Here is a 14,517-nt window from a genome sequence, read left to right as displayed (position 1 = left end):
AGAACGATACAGAATTCTGTACTTTTTCCCCACATGAAATTACATAGACAAGTACTTTTATAGCATACATCTTTAATATTTGTACTTAAGCAGCATAAATCTCTCAGCATCTATTCAGAACAACAGAAAAGGCCCAGGGTAATAGAGAAAGCTTTTAAACCCCAAAAGTTTAAATTATAATAATGCTTAAAAGGGATTGGCCAATTCAACAAAATGAATAGTTTTCCTCCAGCTTGCACTGAAAAGCTCATGAAAAGGGAACTCGGATTGGAAGCACCATATTTTTCATCTCACGTGCCTCTTCAGGCAGCTAATTTCACAGTTATTCTGAAGAGCATCATGTGTTTACAGACTATTTATTCAAACGTGGATTCAGAGGAGGGGCGAAAAGATATCCAGAAAAACATAAGCTTTCATTTTCACTAAGCTGCACTGCTTTAGGTCAACTGACTGCTGAACAATTCCTGAAAAAGGAATCTTTTGGCATTTGTCAGTAAGCTCAAATATCTTGAAATGCTGAAAAGGTGAAACAAAAAACTTTCCCTGTGCTGCCTTCATATCTGATCTTTTGTCTCATATGTTCCCCTCAGGGATGCACAAGAAATTTCTCTGAATAATTCATAAGCACCTAGGCAGAAGCCAACTTCTACTTCTGAACAAAAAGGTTGGGTAAGAAGCTGATTGCAGTTGTTCTGCTCTGCTCTATCTGGAAGAAAACTGAATTAAAAAAAAGAAAGTAATTTCCTAACGTAGTAAGCACAGAATATATATATATGTAGGTATATATGAAGTATATACTTATGCATTTATACTGTGGAAGGCACCTTTGTACTTAAAGCTACACATTCCTTTGAGGGCAAGACTGATTCTCTACCTTTCAAAAATCCAAGAAATCACACAGCATGAAGGTAACCAATCAACATGTCGAATTCAACTTTTAGTTTGGAATTGGACATCAGAATGACTGGTCTTCCCTCTAGACTACAGTATCCAAATCTTCTCTTACCATGAGCCACCTTTATTTCAAACACCACTGAATATTAGGCAGATGCAAATGACTTTTTTACTGCAGTCTCTGTTAGGACTGAAATAGTCTTATTGCCTCCAGATCCTTTTTATGTCCCAACACACAGAGAAGAGAGAATAAAAAGCCAGAAGAGACTGTTTCCAAAGCTGTTTTGCTAATAAGAACATAGATCCCAACCTCATAAGCTATGGGTTCCCCACACCAAGTTAAGATTTCATAATACAGTATCATAAATTGAGACAAAAGTACTTATGAACGTGGACTCAAGACTTACCAGCCTCTGCATGCTTTTCACATGGGTAGGACTAATAGATAAGGCCTCTTCATACCAGCGTTTGGCTTCATCGATATTTCCACGAAGTTCAGCCACCTGACCTCTCATGTAGAGGACATAGTGCGACATCGGAAAGAGATTAGCTGCTTCCTGGGTACACGCTGTGGCCTCAGCAGGCTTCCCAATTCCTATGTAGACTTCAGCTGTGGAAGGAACGCGAGGACCAATAAAGGATTCTTGCTTCACTGTACCATGACTATGTGTTTTCGCATGTGCTGTATCTGTAAATAGTTTCATTCTAAGCAAAGGCTAGTTTCCTCAAAAAATTCTGCAGCTTAAGAGAAACTATTAAATAAATTTTAAATGAATTATTCTCTTAGGAAAGTTGCTTTTCTAAATGTAACAGGAGTTTGAACCTCTAAATGGCTATTTTAAACACCAGAAAACACTTTATAGTTTGTTATTTTTAAAGGAAGTCTGATTTTTTTTTTCATTTTAGTTTTATTTTGAAGATGTGAGCGTGCCAGAGTATTCCAGTATTATTTAGGAACACAAAACCCAACACAAAACAGCACACAGATCCTTACAGAAGGTAACAGAACACAACTAATTACGTGATTTTCTGAATTTTATGTGTCAGCAGTTAAGAAAGCAGTAGCAATTGCTCCAGCTACCAATCACTAAATGGCAAGCCTGGTTCCAAGTTTCCTACTTCAAAGCATTTGAAAAGAAATATAATATTATTTGATATGAAAATTTTCCTAGTGAAGTTAGTAGAACATGTGAAATGCTTAATGAGCATTCTGATTTTACTAAATTTGTTCATATTTCCAAGCATTTTATCTAAGATAGCCTCCAGAAGGTAAGAACATTTAACTCTGTAGCTTTAAAAGAAAAAAAAAAAGCTATATTTAATTTAACATAAATCACTCCTGGTGAAAGCAGTTGAGTAGCCTGACACACACTTGTCTAAATCAGATTGACTATAAAGGGAAACCAAAGGTTCATTCAGTAAGTGATTAACAACTAACAATAGAAGTATTTGCCTTCAATATCTCTTATGACATTCTTCAATACTGCTATTTTACTACCCTGCTGGATTATCTTAATCGCTTGCTGAAAGAGTGGGAGAAGGAAGGAATAAAGAGATACTAAATGCAAGAAAAAGATATAAAAGTTTCTGAGTTGGGTAATCTATTTCTTTTACGTTGGTACAGACCCTAGAAAAACTCAGCCTCAAAGTAGCTGTATAACTGCATTCTGTCGTATCACACTGTACAAGAGTTTTATAGATTAAGGTTTAAATCAAAACGCTTCATCAAAACAGCAAAGTGATCTATCGCTGTTCAACACACGTTTCTCCCTGTACAGTACAGGCCACCCATCTTGGTTTAAAGGCTGTCAGATCAGGATCTCACACTACAGTAGTGGATTTGGGGTTATGCCCAAAACTCTTAGTGCCTTTAAAGGAGCTTTCTTCTGAGATAGTTGCATCAAACAGACTTAATAGCATCCCTAACTACTCAACCTCAGTACAGCAGAGTGTATAAGCCTTAACTTACAGGTTGTACCTGCTATGAATATTCATAATTATTTTAATCCAAATAAATTTATAACAGTGACTAACAAAAACTGGACTTTCAGTAGCAGTTGGTGAGTAAGCACAGTTTAAAGCTCCTATTCATTTTCTATTTTTCAAACCAATTTCTGTAGGGTTGCTGGAGTAAATTATTTTCTTCCTCTAAGAGATGATCCTACTGATGGGAGAACAGACCTTTTTTTTTTTTTTTTTAACCAGAAGAGCATTATTTTGCTCCTCAGTACACTTTTGATTTCACAGAACACATTCTACCTAACATAAATAGTATATCCATGTGGATGTATGGATTAATGCAGTATATTTTTAGAAACTAATGAAATACTTTTTGATGGAAAAATGTCTTGTCCACATGAAGAACTAACACATGAAACTCCAGATCTGGCAACACTCCCCCCCTCTCCCCCCAACCCTAAAAGAACCACCTCACCTAGGCAGATAAAGAATAGCAAACCTGAAAGACAATGAAGGGATGAAATTCTGAAATAAAAATCTAAATTTGGGAGAAATTAATTTTTTCTAGGATTTTACTTTTACTAACTGTTGGTAGAATCCAAAGAGCAAGATGTAGCCATAATTTGAGAGATGGACATACAGCATAAAATGTGTACTAAGTTTTTTTTTCTTAAAACCCTAAAATATTTTGGAAAAGCTTTGGGTACTTCATTCTTGAGTGCTTTTCTGAAAGCTACATGGTCAATATTACTATGTGAGAAACAAGATTTTAGTGAGTATAATATACACTACATTATTTAAATGCTAAGCATTTAAGCTCTCCTGGTTTTATTGTCTCTTCTCCAGCATCATTAGACTTGAAACCTCATTTTAAATACACATTCCCAAGTTCTTCAGTGAAAAGACAGGTAGGAATAACGTAATTTACATGGATGGTAAAAGGTAAGAAGTAAAAGCTATAATTATAAGCAAATAATATGCAGAAACTAAAAATGACTTAAGTAGATGATTATCTGCTACCACAATAATTCTAGACTGAAAAATAAGCAGAGACTGGCTAATTTAACAGACTGCAGTTGAAATTCTGTATTCCTCAAGGAGAAACAAGTGTAGTAGCAATGGCTTTTAACACTAGCCAATAGAGGCTGCAATGCTGCTTATAAATTAGCCTTATGTTACTCTAAGAGATACTAAATCTTGCTGTCCTGCTTACTAACGGCAGCAGAGAAACTTGACAGCTATTAACAGACCTTCCTAAAATATTAAATTTAAACAAAATAATTCCTTTACGTTTAAAGTTATTATACAGTTATTTTAAAAATAACCTATTTTTTCTACCAGATGTTATCCCACCCCAACAGAATATACAGTGGACTTTTTGAAAAACTATGAAAGAACAAATAGAAAGTTGAACTTGTGGCTAGGTGTTAGGCATGGAAGTTCATTCAAGAAATTTCTGAAACTGAAGGAGAGCTGTTCCTTCTGATATAATGACTTCAAAATGAATAAAAATGTTAAAAAAACCAACGTGGCTAATTCAAATAAATCAGTTGTGGAAAACTAACAAGTGCCAGTAGACTTCATAGGAACATCTCAAAGAGGAGTGGCAGTTTGAAGAGAAAACAGGTACGAAGTCTCGTGCTCTTCTCAATGTCTCCACCTTGAGAATGCCAAGAATACCTTCTGGCTCAAGCCCTTCCAATGCTTACGCTTGCATTTTATTGAGAAACCAATCTATTTTCCAATCAAGCTGCATAGCAATATTGAGTTCAGCCTTGATGCATTTCTCAAAGAACTATCACAGACATCAATCATTTAGGGCCAGGTCTGTTTTTTAATAGTGAGTTACTAAAGAATGGACTAATTGCAAAAGTCATATTGTTTCACATTTAAAATAAGCCTGATTTTCTACCTTTACAGTGTATGCCCAGAAATGAAAAACTGAAACTGTCCAGTAATAAATACAAGATGAAAAATTAAAAGCCAGTTACTGTGTGCAAAATCAACTTTGGACTGAATGCTGTGGTCTTTTACACCAATGGGAGCTGGAATGACACCGTACATCCATAAGAACAAGCATTTTCTCCTTTTCATATCACATATATTAGTGTGGGTAAATATATTCCATTACGTTTTGCAAGTGTTAGAACTTATTTACGCACCTTTTTGATGTCTCTATAATCTAACAGGAAGAATAACTCTCGATTTTTGTAATTTAAGATTTAAAGCTTGTTAAAGATTCCCCCCTGCCCCAGTCAAACTAAGTAGTAAAACACTGCACAATCATACAGGGAGTCACACAGTTAAATGTGGCAGGAGTCTCAAAAAGGAAGCAATTTCCCAATGGTAAATCTTCACTCTTATTTAAAGAACATGTGCTGTAAGGCGTTAAGTAATTTTATCACTGTTTTCTGTGCAAGTAACCCATATATACTGATGAAGACAGAGTATCTGCTTCGTATTGCGCTTCTGGGAGAAAACTTTATTCTGAATGTTCCTACAATAAAGAGCCTTTCTAAAGGCTAAAGGCATTTACTAGAGCAGGACAAGGAGCTGAACAGCAGGATACCTAAACACTGAAACGCAGCACAAATCACCAGCCTGAAGCATCAAGAACAGGACCATTCCAAAGTGGGGAAGGAGCCTTCAGGTTGCAGTACCTTCTCTGAAGGCAGACAGCAGCTGTCTTTCATCTCGTTTTTTTCGTTCATTGCTCCCCATACACAGAGAGTCAGAGCATTCTTCATACTGTTTTGTGTCCTTTCCCTGGATCTTTAACACTTTAGTTCATTCTCCAACTCAACTCTCCTACTTTCCACCCATGATTCCTCCCACTGGGAATCAAGAATATGACCTACAGGCCATGCTTGCCAAGACAGATATTTTTAAGAATGGAAAGTGGACTATGCAGCAGACTGCAGCAGTGGACCACCAGCGTGGATGTGAACTAAAAAGGAATCAGCAAAGAGTGTCCAGACCACTCCCTTCGCGGGCAAAACAGTAGCAGTCACTTGCACGGACTGGATAAGCAGCAACAGGACATGACCAAGAAAAAATTAAAAACCAGAAAATAAGCAGTGAAACAAGCTGTCACAGAAGGCTGAGGAATCATCGGCATTACAAATGCTAAGAGCTACTGTAGATGGCTGTCTGTGATGGTTTATAAATATTTAAAATCGATGATGCTATGATGCAGTGCAGGTGACTACACTATGCCCTGGTGGACCTTGCCTTGTTTTAATCTGTGTTGCGTTCAAGGAGCCCTTTCACCCCCAAATGAGATCACTATTATTAATTACTATCATTGCTCGCTCTTTCCAGTCTTCTAGGCTTTTTCTCTAAAACATTAATTAATAACTGTGAGCCATTGCCCTGTAATGTCTTCCACACAATGAAACTGTTCATGCAAAATAGGCAAATTAAAACACTAAGAAATACAGAACTGTTTTGTTGAATGTGAACATGAAGAAAAAAATAATTATGTCACTGAAAAATGCTCAAGTCCGAGAGCAGACCAAAGCAGAACAATTGCTTACTGATTTCTAAATCACACCTTTTTAAGGCACGTATCAATAAAAACAATTGCATGGTATACATTTTTAACTGTGTAAAAATACACTGGATCATCATTTTACGGTTAAAATTTTATATAACAGCTACTTTTGATATTCCATTTAGCTTAAGGCTTGAAGCAGCACAACAATACTAAATCCATTCAAGATGACTTCATATTTAGAAAACCAATCCTGGGTCTTTTACATTAATGAAGCTAGAAGGAAGAGAACTGAATGAGAGCTCACTATCACAGCTGCAAGGGACAGGTTGCTCAATAGTACTATTACCCTTCTTTTCCCCAACATGTGCCAAGTTATTTGTTTCCAGAAATAAAGCTTTTCTAGCTGCAGGAACTGTATTCAGTAATCTTACAAACATCATCTTCCAACCAATGGAATTGGGGCATCTAAATTTCCAAATACTAAGATGCTCAAGGTATTTCAGAAACTAAATTCTTCACAGATAAGAGAGTGTTGCCTTTGTTCTACAGGAGGTATGACTCCACTGATAAGAGCTGCATCATAAAACTACAGCCTTATCATACATAAATGATCTTGCACACGAGCAACTCTAATGTGCTTTTTACTTCTTGACTTGCTTCAGTGCCACACACACCTGGAAAAAAGTTTGATCTGATGAGCAATAATAGAATCTGAATGAAACCAATAGATTTTTGTAAGTCCTTACGCTAGCAAGAAAGGAGAAGGAAAAGAACAATAAAGAATTTTACTTCCACGGTACCTGCATGAAGCCATATTTGAGCCAGAGTCATCCAAGGATGCAGGGGACCTTGTTTAGGTGCACTGCTTTGCAGAGATGAAGCAACCTCAGACAGTGCTTGCTCCACTCTGGAAGCTGCTATTGATGTGGCATGGACTGAACCTGTAGAAATAATAAAAAAAAATAAAAAAAATTACCATCAGAGCGAGAATGAAGGCCATACACATTGCATAAAACATTTAATCGTAACCCTTTTCATAAGAGGTTTTATCCCAAACTCCTCTAGATTTAATTTTCATGTACTGCTTTGGAGAAGTTTTTTTAAAATGTCAGGTTATTTTTCCTTGTTATGAAAGTTTTTATACTGGTCTGAAAGACTATATAAACCCCACAGTATCAAACTCAACACCTCTTTCCTGAATCTTTTACGATCCAAAAAAAGGTTTGTGATGGTATCGTACGCTGTAATCTTCAGGTTGCTGCATGCACTTTGATGTTAGTAATTGCTATGTCCTTCCATAGAGTGCAATTAGAGGACTATTTTAAGACTAATAACAGTGCAAAAAAGGAGAACTAAAATATACAAGATGATCACAACATACCCCATCACAAATACACAATTAAACCACACTGAATGTAAATCTTAGCTAATCAAGAAGGCAGAGTTAAAATGCCTTGTGGCAAAAACGTCCCTTGTATGAAGAACATTCCTAAAGCACAATATGTAAAGGATAATTTTCTTAAAATGAAGCATTTACAAGTGAGATTGGAATCTCATTGGCAAATACTACCCTTTTCAAAGTACTGGAAATGAAACAGCTTCTATGACCAGAGAATAGCTAATGGCACCTCTACTTTGGATTGCCAATTACTGACAGCATATTTAGTATTTTTTTCTTTTTTTTTTTTTACATCAAGACTATGAATATTTTAAACTACACTCCTTCTTCTCATCTAAGCTTCAGTGTATCTCTAGTTGTTTTATAATTACAAAGTACAAAATCTGAGACTGATCAGGCCTGATTAATAAATAATAGAAGTGAAATATTCCATAGTGGATCAGATGAGAAGACTTCTAAGCCCATCAGCATATCTGTAATGGTCAACAGATCTTGAATCCTGTACAGGTTGAACTGCAGCCCATAAGCTCATCCTCATCACTAGCAGTTAAGAAAGAAATGAAACCGTCGCTCTCAATATCACAGGTTTTCCAAGAATTTTAACAAGGAGGGATTTCCCACATAAAAAAATACATTCTTAACTGTGACAAGATACAGCAGATGGCCAGAAAAGTAGAAGAAATCCCCAGCACACAGATCAGTGGAAAGAGAAAGTTTGTCTAAAAGTGTGCATCATGTTTCCCTGAACTGATAGAAACAAGGGAAAAGCAGCACAAGACGTAATTAGCATTTCATATGTCATCAAGAACAAGAAATTGTCTTGAAGATCTGAAACAGTATCTGGCCATGGAGTTTACTTTTCTTTACCGGCTGATGAAACAACTCAAACTCCAGTCTGCAGAGCTGAATATTCACTGAAGTTTTTGTGTGTCTTATCTTTAAGGCTTAACTTCTGAAGAAATATAAAAGGGAAGTCTAAGCAAGAAGCACGTGGAGCATATTCCAAGAAAAATACCAGCAAAAGTACCATAAATAAGCACTAGTCACCGCTAATCAATCCCTTTCTTGTCTGACACCCATTTCTGTAAATGCACGTCACTGCAGCCTGTCACTTGTTAGTCTTCCAGGGACTAATAGCGAAAGAGTCTCCTCATGTCTCCAGAAGAATTTGTAAAGAAAAGGTGCAATTCACTGACACAAAGGATATCATCTAATCCCTTCCTTCTGAAAAGCAAGTATTCAATTTAGTATTAACAAGGGCCTATATCTTCTATTATTTAAAGCAAGGACTCTGGCTGCTAGCCAGGCCACAAGTAATTTCATACAGAAAGTGTGCTGCTAGATTTTAAGCCTCTAGTACTTAACCATAAAGCATATATGGTAATATATTATTAAAACTTTTTGTACACCAATTTTTATACAAAAAAGAACTATACTGTGACAAAATTCTTATGAGTTGCAATACCATCTATATTGAAGTTAAAATGGGGTCAATAACGAGTGCTTTCTATGGTAATTAAGTCCTATCCTGGACTTCATTCCGAGTGGCAGAAAAAAAAAATATTAAAATATTTCTAGAATATTTTTTTTTTCAAACTGTTATTATTCAAATTGCTTAGATTTCCTGTTTAGAGAAAAGGTATCCCTTAACATATTGCAGCAATTAGTTCTCTGAAGAAAATATACAAATATACTAAGTAATAGTCTTCAAGTATCCCTACTTCAATCAAACTACTAGAAAATAGTTACCTCCTATCTTTCACTAAATTAACACAGCTGATATAAAATCGTATTCTAAATTAATAATGAATAATAACGTTCTAAAATTTAACGTGGACCAAGTAAATTAACCATTTTAGAAATTCAGACTGAAGATTATTCAACATAATCAACTAAACTTAAGCTGCCTCTAAACAACGTCCCAAATAAGTGGATTCTTGGGGTTTAAGTTTGAAGATCAATGTCAAGCAGCATACAAAGAAACCTGGTGTAATATTCTGCAGGGCTGTTTGGAAATCCCAGCCTTTGAAATCCTCCATGCTTCAGTCTTATTTAAAATGTAGAGCACTTAAGGATATTGTGAAACAGCACAAAAGCATCGATAATTAGGCCCTTTTTGTTTGGTTTTGTTTCTTTAAAAATCCTCCTCCAAGTGGCTGTTAAAGAGACAACAAGCACAGGTCTGTACCGTTTCCAAAAGGAGGAGGGATGACCTCTAGTACAGCCTTGCATGGGTGATCAGCACATCCACTGTATCTTTTATCACACTTTCACATCTTTATTATTACCTTTTTTCTTTCATTCTTTTTTTCTTTTAAATAACAGTAGTCTTTTGACACTGCCCAATCAGGCATTTTCATGCACTCACGCTGACAGCTCTGACCCATAAACCCCCACATGCTTCTTTAGTATTGCCACAATTAGCTGTCATCTGACTCATTTCTGGCTTTTTCTGTTAAAACACAATTAGTAAGCTTTCATTTTGCAGACAACTAAAAGTCACTTAAAGATCATTTAAAGATTCTGTGTACTAAAAAGCTTTTTCTGACCTTCCTCTGAATTTTATTCAACCCTTTTCTTATTAGAACTAACTTACCTGAACTATTTGTCCTTGTTCTAACCCAGGGGTTCTCAGACTCAGATCTTTATAGTCACATTACAATTGTAAAATGTATAGTAATTTCAATGACAACTGGTAAAGATGCATAGCGGTTTGTGAGTGGATCCTAAAGTCTGCTCAAGGCTTCGCAGACCCTACTTAATTGGTTTTGTCATAAGCTCTGCTCTCTCTTCCCAGCCTTATCTGTATTTTAATTTCTTTGGTCTGTGTTCACTACCCCCTGCCAAACACAAACATATCCTACCTTTCAGTGTCACAATTCACTCAGTTGTACCTTCCTTCAAATGCTCAGATAGAGCAGCAGTAACTTCTGGTTTAAAATTTTACCGGATCTTTCACACACAAATATCCTTGCTCTTTCCAGACAACTTCTAGACCTGCTGTTATAGCGTGACGCTGAAGAATCAAGAACGAATTCCCTCAAAATACCACAACCCACAAAGGGCATTTATTTTGAAATATAAAAGCATTAGGTCTGGAAAAGTAATATATCTTCACAACGGATCCTGGCTACTGACTTTCTTTTGTTTAGTTTTGTTCTCAAGCTTGTTTATACTAAAAGGCCAAGCGCAAAACGGACTGTCTTTGCACGATCTAGAATTCACTACTTAAGTTACTTATTGATTAACCTCTGGGATCACAATCGCATCGCACACTGCAAAGTGTGACAGAAGGTTTAATCATAACAAAATGTTTCTAAACCAAAAAGGTATAACCTCCCATTCAGGTTTCCTATAATGACATTTCTCCAGAATGCAGAGTTTCGTACTCACCATACTATCATCGTATTGCAACAGCCTATGGTTATGGCAATGTTTTCGTTCGATCTCAAGTAGAAAACCTACCAACAGCCTGGTACAAACACAGTTTAACCATGAAGTTAAGTTATCTCACAGAAATTTTTCCAAGTCACACCTACAGTTCACCTTCTATGAAAAACAAAGTGTTGAATTTATTCTCTTCAGGCTTTTCTTAAGATAAATATTACAGGAAAGTCTGCATGAAACTCATCTTCAAGTACCGTGTGTTAGTCACCCTATGTAAATAAGTGTGCCATGACTTCTTCGGTTCTTTCCTTGGCCATTTCCCAATGAAGCCTAATAGATGTGAATGAAGACATGGACTCTATCAGCACTAGTTGGCGTGCAGGCTTGGAGAAAAACCAAATCCCTTTGCTATGTTCATCAAATTTTCCTTCTGAAAATGGGTAAAAGAATGGACTGTCATCCTTCATGAAACATGTTTGTCCTGGCTCATATCAACTGACCAACACACTATAACAGGATTTCTTTCTATAGCATAAAAGAGTATATTACCAAACAGTTTTACATTCATCACGTTTTCAATGTTTCAAGATTTATGTAAAGAAAAAATGCTTTAACAGCAATGCTCATGCAGAAGAGGAAAAACCCCATGACTTTCAACCTTACATGCACACAAAGCTGGCAATAAGTTCATTAGTGGTGTGACATACAGAGAACTCTGTGCTAAAAAAAGCAATCACATGATCCAAAGAGGCAGTACCTTCTGCAGGACTAGTACATCGCTGAAGTGATGCATTTCATAAGACAGATTGGCACGTTTAGCCAAAATTAACAATTTTCCTATGAAATTATTAAGTGTCTGAGACACCTTTCACAATCACAAATGACAAAGCTAGCTTATCTTTTGGTACAAAATTACGCATGGAGATATTAGTACTCAGGTATGGACAGCATAATTTATAGAACATCCTCTCATCTCTTTGAAAAAGATTTTCCGTGCTTAATCACTGTCAAACGTGGTGGTTTACATATCTTCTTACTTTTCTCTCCTCCACCAAATTGGTCTCCTGTGCTACCTCATAAAAATCTATGAAAAAGTAAAGTAATCAATGAAAAAAAAAATCCCAGAATTTACTATTCAAGGCTAAACATACAGCTTTATAATGTAACTGGTTAGAAAAAAAGAATGTTATTTGATATCCTGGTTAAAGCAGCAGTTATTTTTATTGATCTATATTCTTCATTCTCCCTTATTTATCTTGTTTTGATCATTTCATTATTTTAAAGTATGCTCTTAAGAGATTTATTCTACAAGCAAAATTTGTACCACAAGAGAAAGTAGCAGTTTATTATGACTCGTGACAGCAGTTGCAATGTTGCATTCTGGCCAGTGTACTCCTTAGGAACAGCAGTGGCATAAAATCTTCTCTAATAAAACATACTGGCAGCTGGCCATTATGTTATACAAGACCTTCTTAATATACCTTTATTTGCAGTCCTCTAGAAATGAATACTGCCTCTTTAATTATTAAATGCAAGTGTTAGTTGAGTGCATTCAGATCTCGTAAGATTACAGCCCTTGGGGTGACTGAATGGGCAAAGAGCATCAGCCTTGCTTTACACACTAACTTCCACTACTGATGGACAAAACATGTACGTTTTGTGGTAAAGGAAACGGTGATTTAAGTCCTTAAGAAATTAATAGAATGGCACAGTGAATACTACTTACAAACTGAAAAAAAGGAGTAAAAACCATGAAAGTAAGCATCTGATGGATTGCCTTTGAACAGATCAAACCACAAATTAAAATCCAAAGTAAGAAGAAAAAAATAAAATTATATATATATAAACCAAGAACTCCAAGAAAGCCAGAGGATTTCTGATAATCTTCAAACTGTAAATCAGGTTTACAGGGTTTCAAAAGATAAAAAAAATTAAATAAGATTACTGTTTACAATAAATACTTTCACACAGCCTCTGCTACACCTCTGAAATCATGTTCCTGTTCAACAGAAATTGGAAGTCAAGTCAATAATACAAAGTGCCTTTTGTTTCTTTCACTAAAAAAAAAAAACTGAACCGAGGAAGACATGGAACATGAGATTTTCAGCCCTGGTAAATATAGTAACATGCTATAAGCATCTAGGCAAACTTTTACTTACTCAAAGATAGAGAGCTTTAGCTTTCATTAATTATTTACACTATACAAAAGACTTCAATATCTTTTTTTTTTTTTTAATGGTTCGACTACTTCTCATGTATATGGTGGAAGCTTCTTTCCCTGAGGATACAGTTGCTTGGAAATGGAAAACTTGGGCTTTACATAATGGAATCCGTGCTTGGACTTCTGCATTTTTTCAGTTTGCCTTCATTCTTGAGTGTTCTTATTAACTTGTAGCTCTGCAAAGAACAAGTAATTTAATTCTAACTGGGATATACTGCTTATAGAGTAGGTCCAAGGAAATTCAACTCAATGACACCCAAACCTGTAATAGCAATCAATCAGCTATTCAAAGGCTTCAAGAAGAAAGTCAGATTTTAACTAATTAAACTTCTGTAGGAAACAGATTTCCTGGAGTCTAAAGGAAGTGCTTTCCTTAATTTCCAGTTACAAGCTTACATATGAGCTACTGCTTTCAAAACTCCAGTCTTATGTCAGCTATTTTAACAAGTGAATTTTGCTAACATGCCAAGATTTATTTTCTACACTTTGTTAGGAATTCACATCTTTGACATGGTATCAGTTAAAGGCTAGGTATCAAAAATTAATTTCTTAAGACTGGATTATAGTAAATGCAGTGACAAAAGCAGCGCTATGCATAAAGCTACCAGTGAAGTACATTTTAAGAGAAATGAAAAGGAGTTAAAAAGAAATGGCTGGAAAACGATGTTGATTTTAGCCTGCCACCTGAACTACTCTGGCAGCATTACTATACAGTTTGTATTCAAACAACATGGGGATTGATCTTACAACATGTTTAAATTGGCATCGTTTCAATGAATAGAACAGCTCTTGACTTGAGACAGCATAATGCTGATTTTTACTGCTCTAAGTACCTCTGAATCATTCCAATATGCCCCACCTGCAATATGAATATATACACTGATATTTAGGCCATTTCTTCCTTCATGTTTTCCTTGGGAAGGTTTTGGATGCGATTATCTAAGGCCTTCTGAAATTCAGCCATTAAAAACTGTAGAGATAAGAAGGAAATTCTGTGGCAAGGAGAGTCTTGTTAGGCAAAAGACGCCAGCAATGGAAATAATTTACAGCAGTAAATGCTACAAAGCAGTCTTGGCCAATCACCTCTTTTACCAAACACCTATCTGTAACAATCACAAGAGCAGAGTATTAAATATGTCTAACTTTACCTCTTTTGGGATC

The 14,517-nt window shown here is 35.9% G+C and overlaps 1 protein-coding gene across 2 annotated transcripts in view; it reads right to left on the bottom strand.

The window, feature by feature from the left end:
• TTC7B (tetratricopeptide repeat domain 7B) overlaps nt 1–14,517 on the bottom strand; it is a 129,219-nt gene that overhangs the window by 29,228 nt on the left and 85,474 nt on the right. For both annotated transcript variants that reach the window (XM_009885595.1, XM_009885594.1), the window contains 2 exons: nt 7,150–7,290; nt 1,302–1,504 (listed from right to left, as the gene is read on the bottom strand). In XM_009885595.1, coding sequence (XP_009883897.1) covers nt 1,302–1,504; nt 7,150–7,290 — 344 coding nt within the window. The remainder of the gene's footprint in view (nt 1–1,301; nt 1,505–7,149; nt 7,291–14,517) is intronic.

Source organism: Charadrius vociferus, unplaced genomic scaffold (genome assembly GCF_000708025.1).
Source record: "Charadrius vociferus isolate BGI_N301 unplaced genomic scaffold, ASM70802v2 scaffold355, whole genome shotgun sequence".
In the NCBI taxonomy this organism is placed as follows: domain Eukaryota; kingdom Metazoa; phylum Chordata; class Aves; order Charadriiformes; family Charadriidae; genus Charadrius; species Charadrius vociferus.
This window is presented reverse-complemented; position numbering and strand designations above follow the sequence as displayed.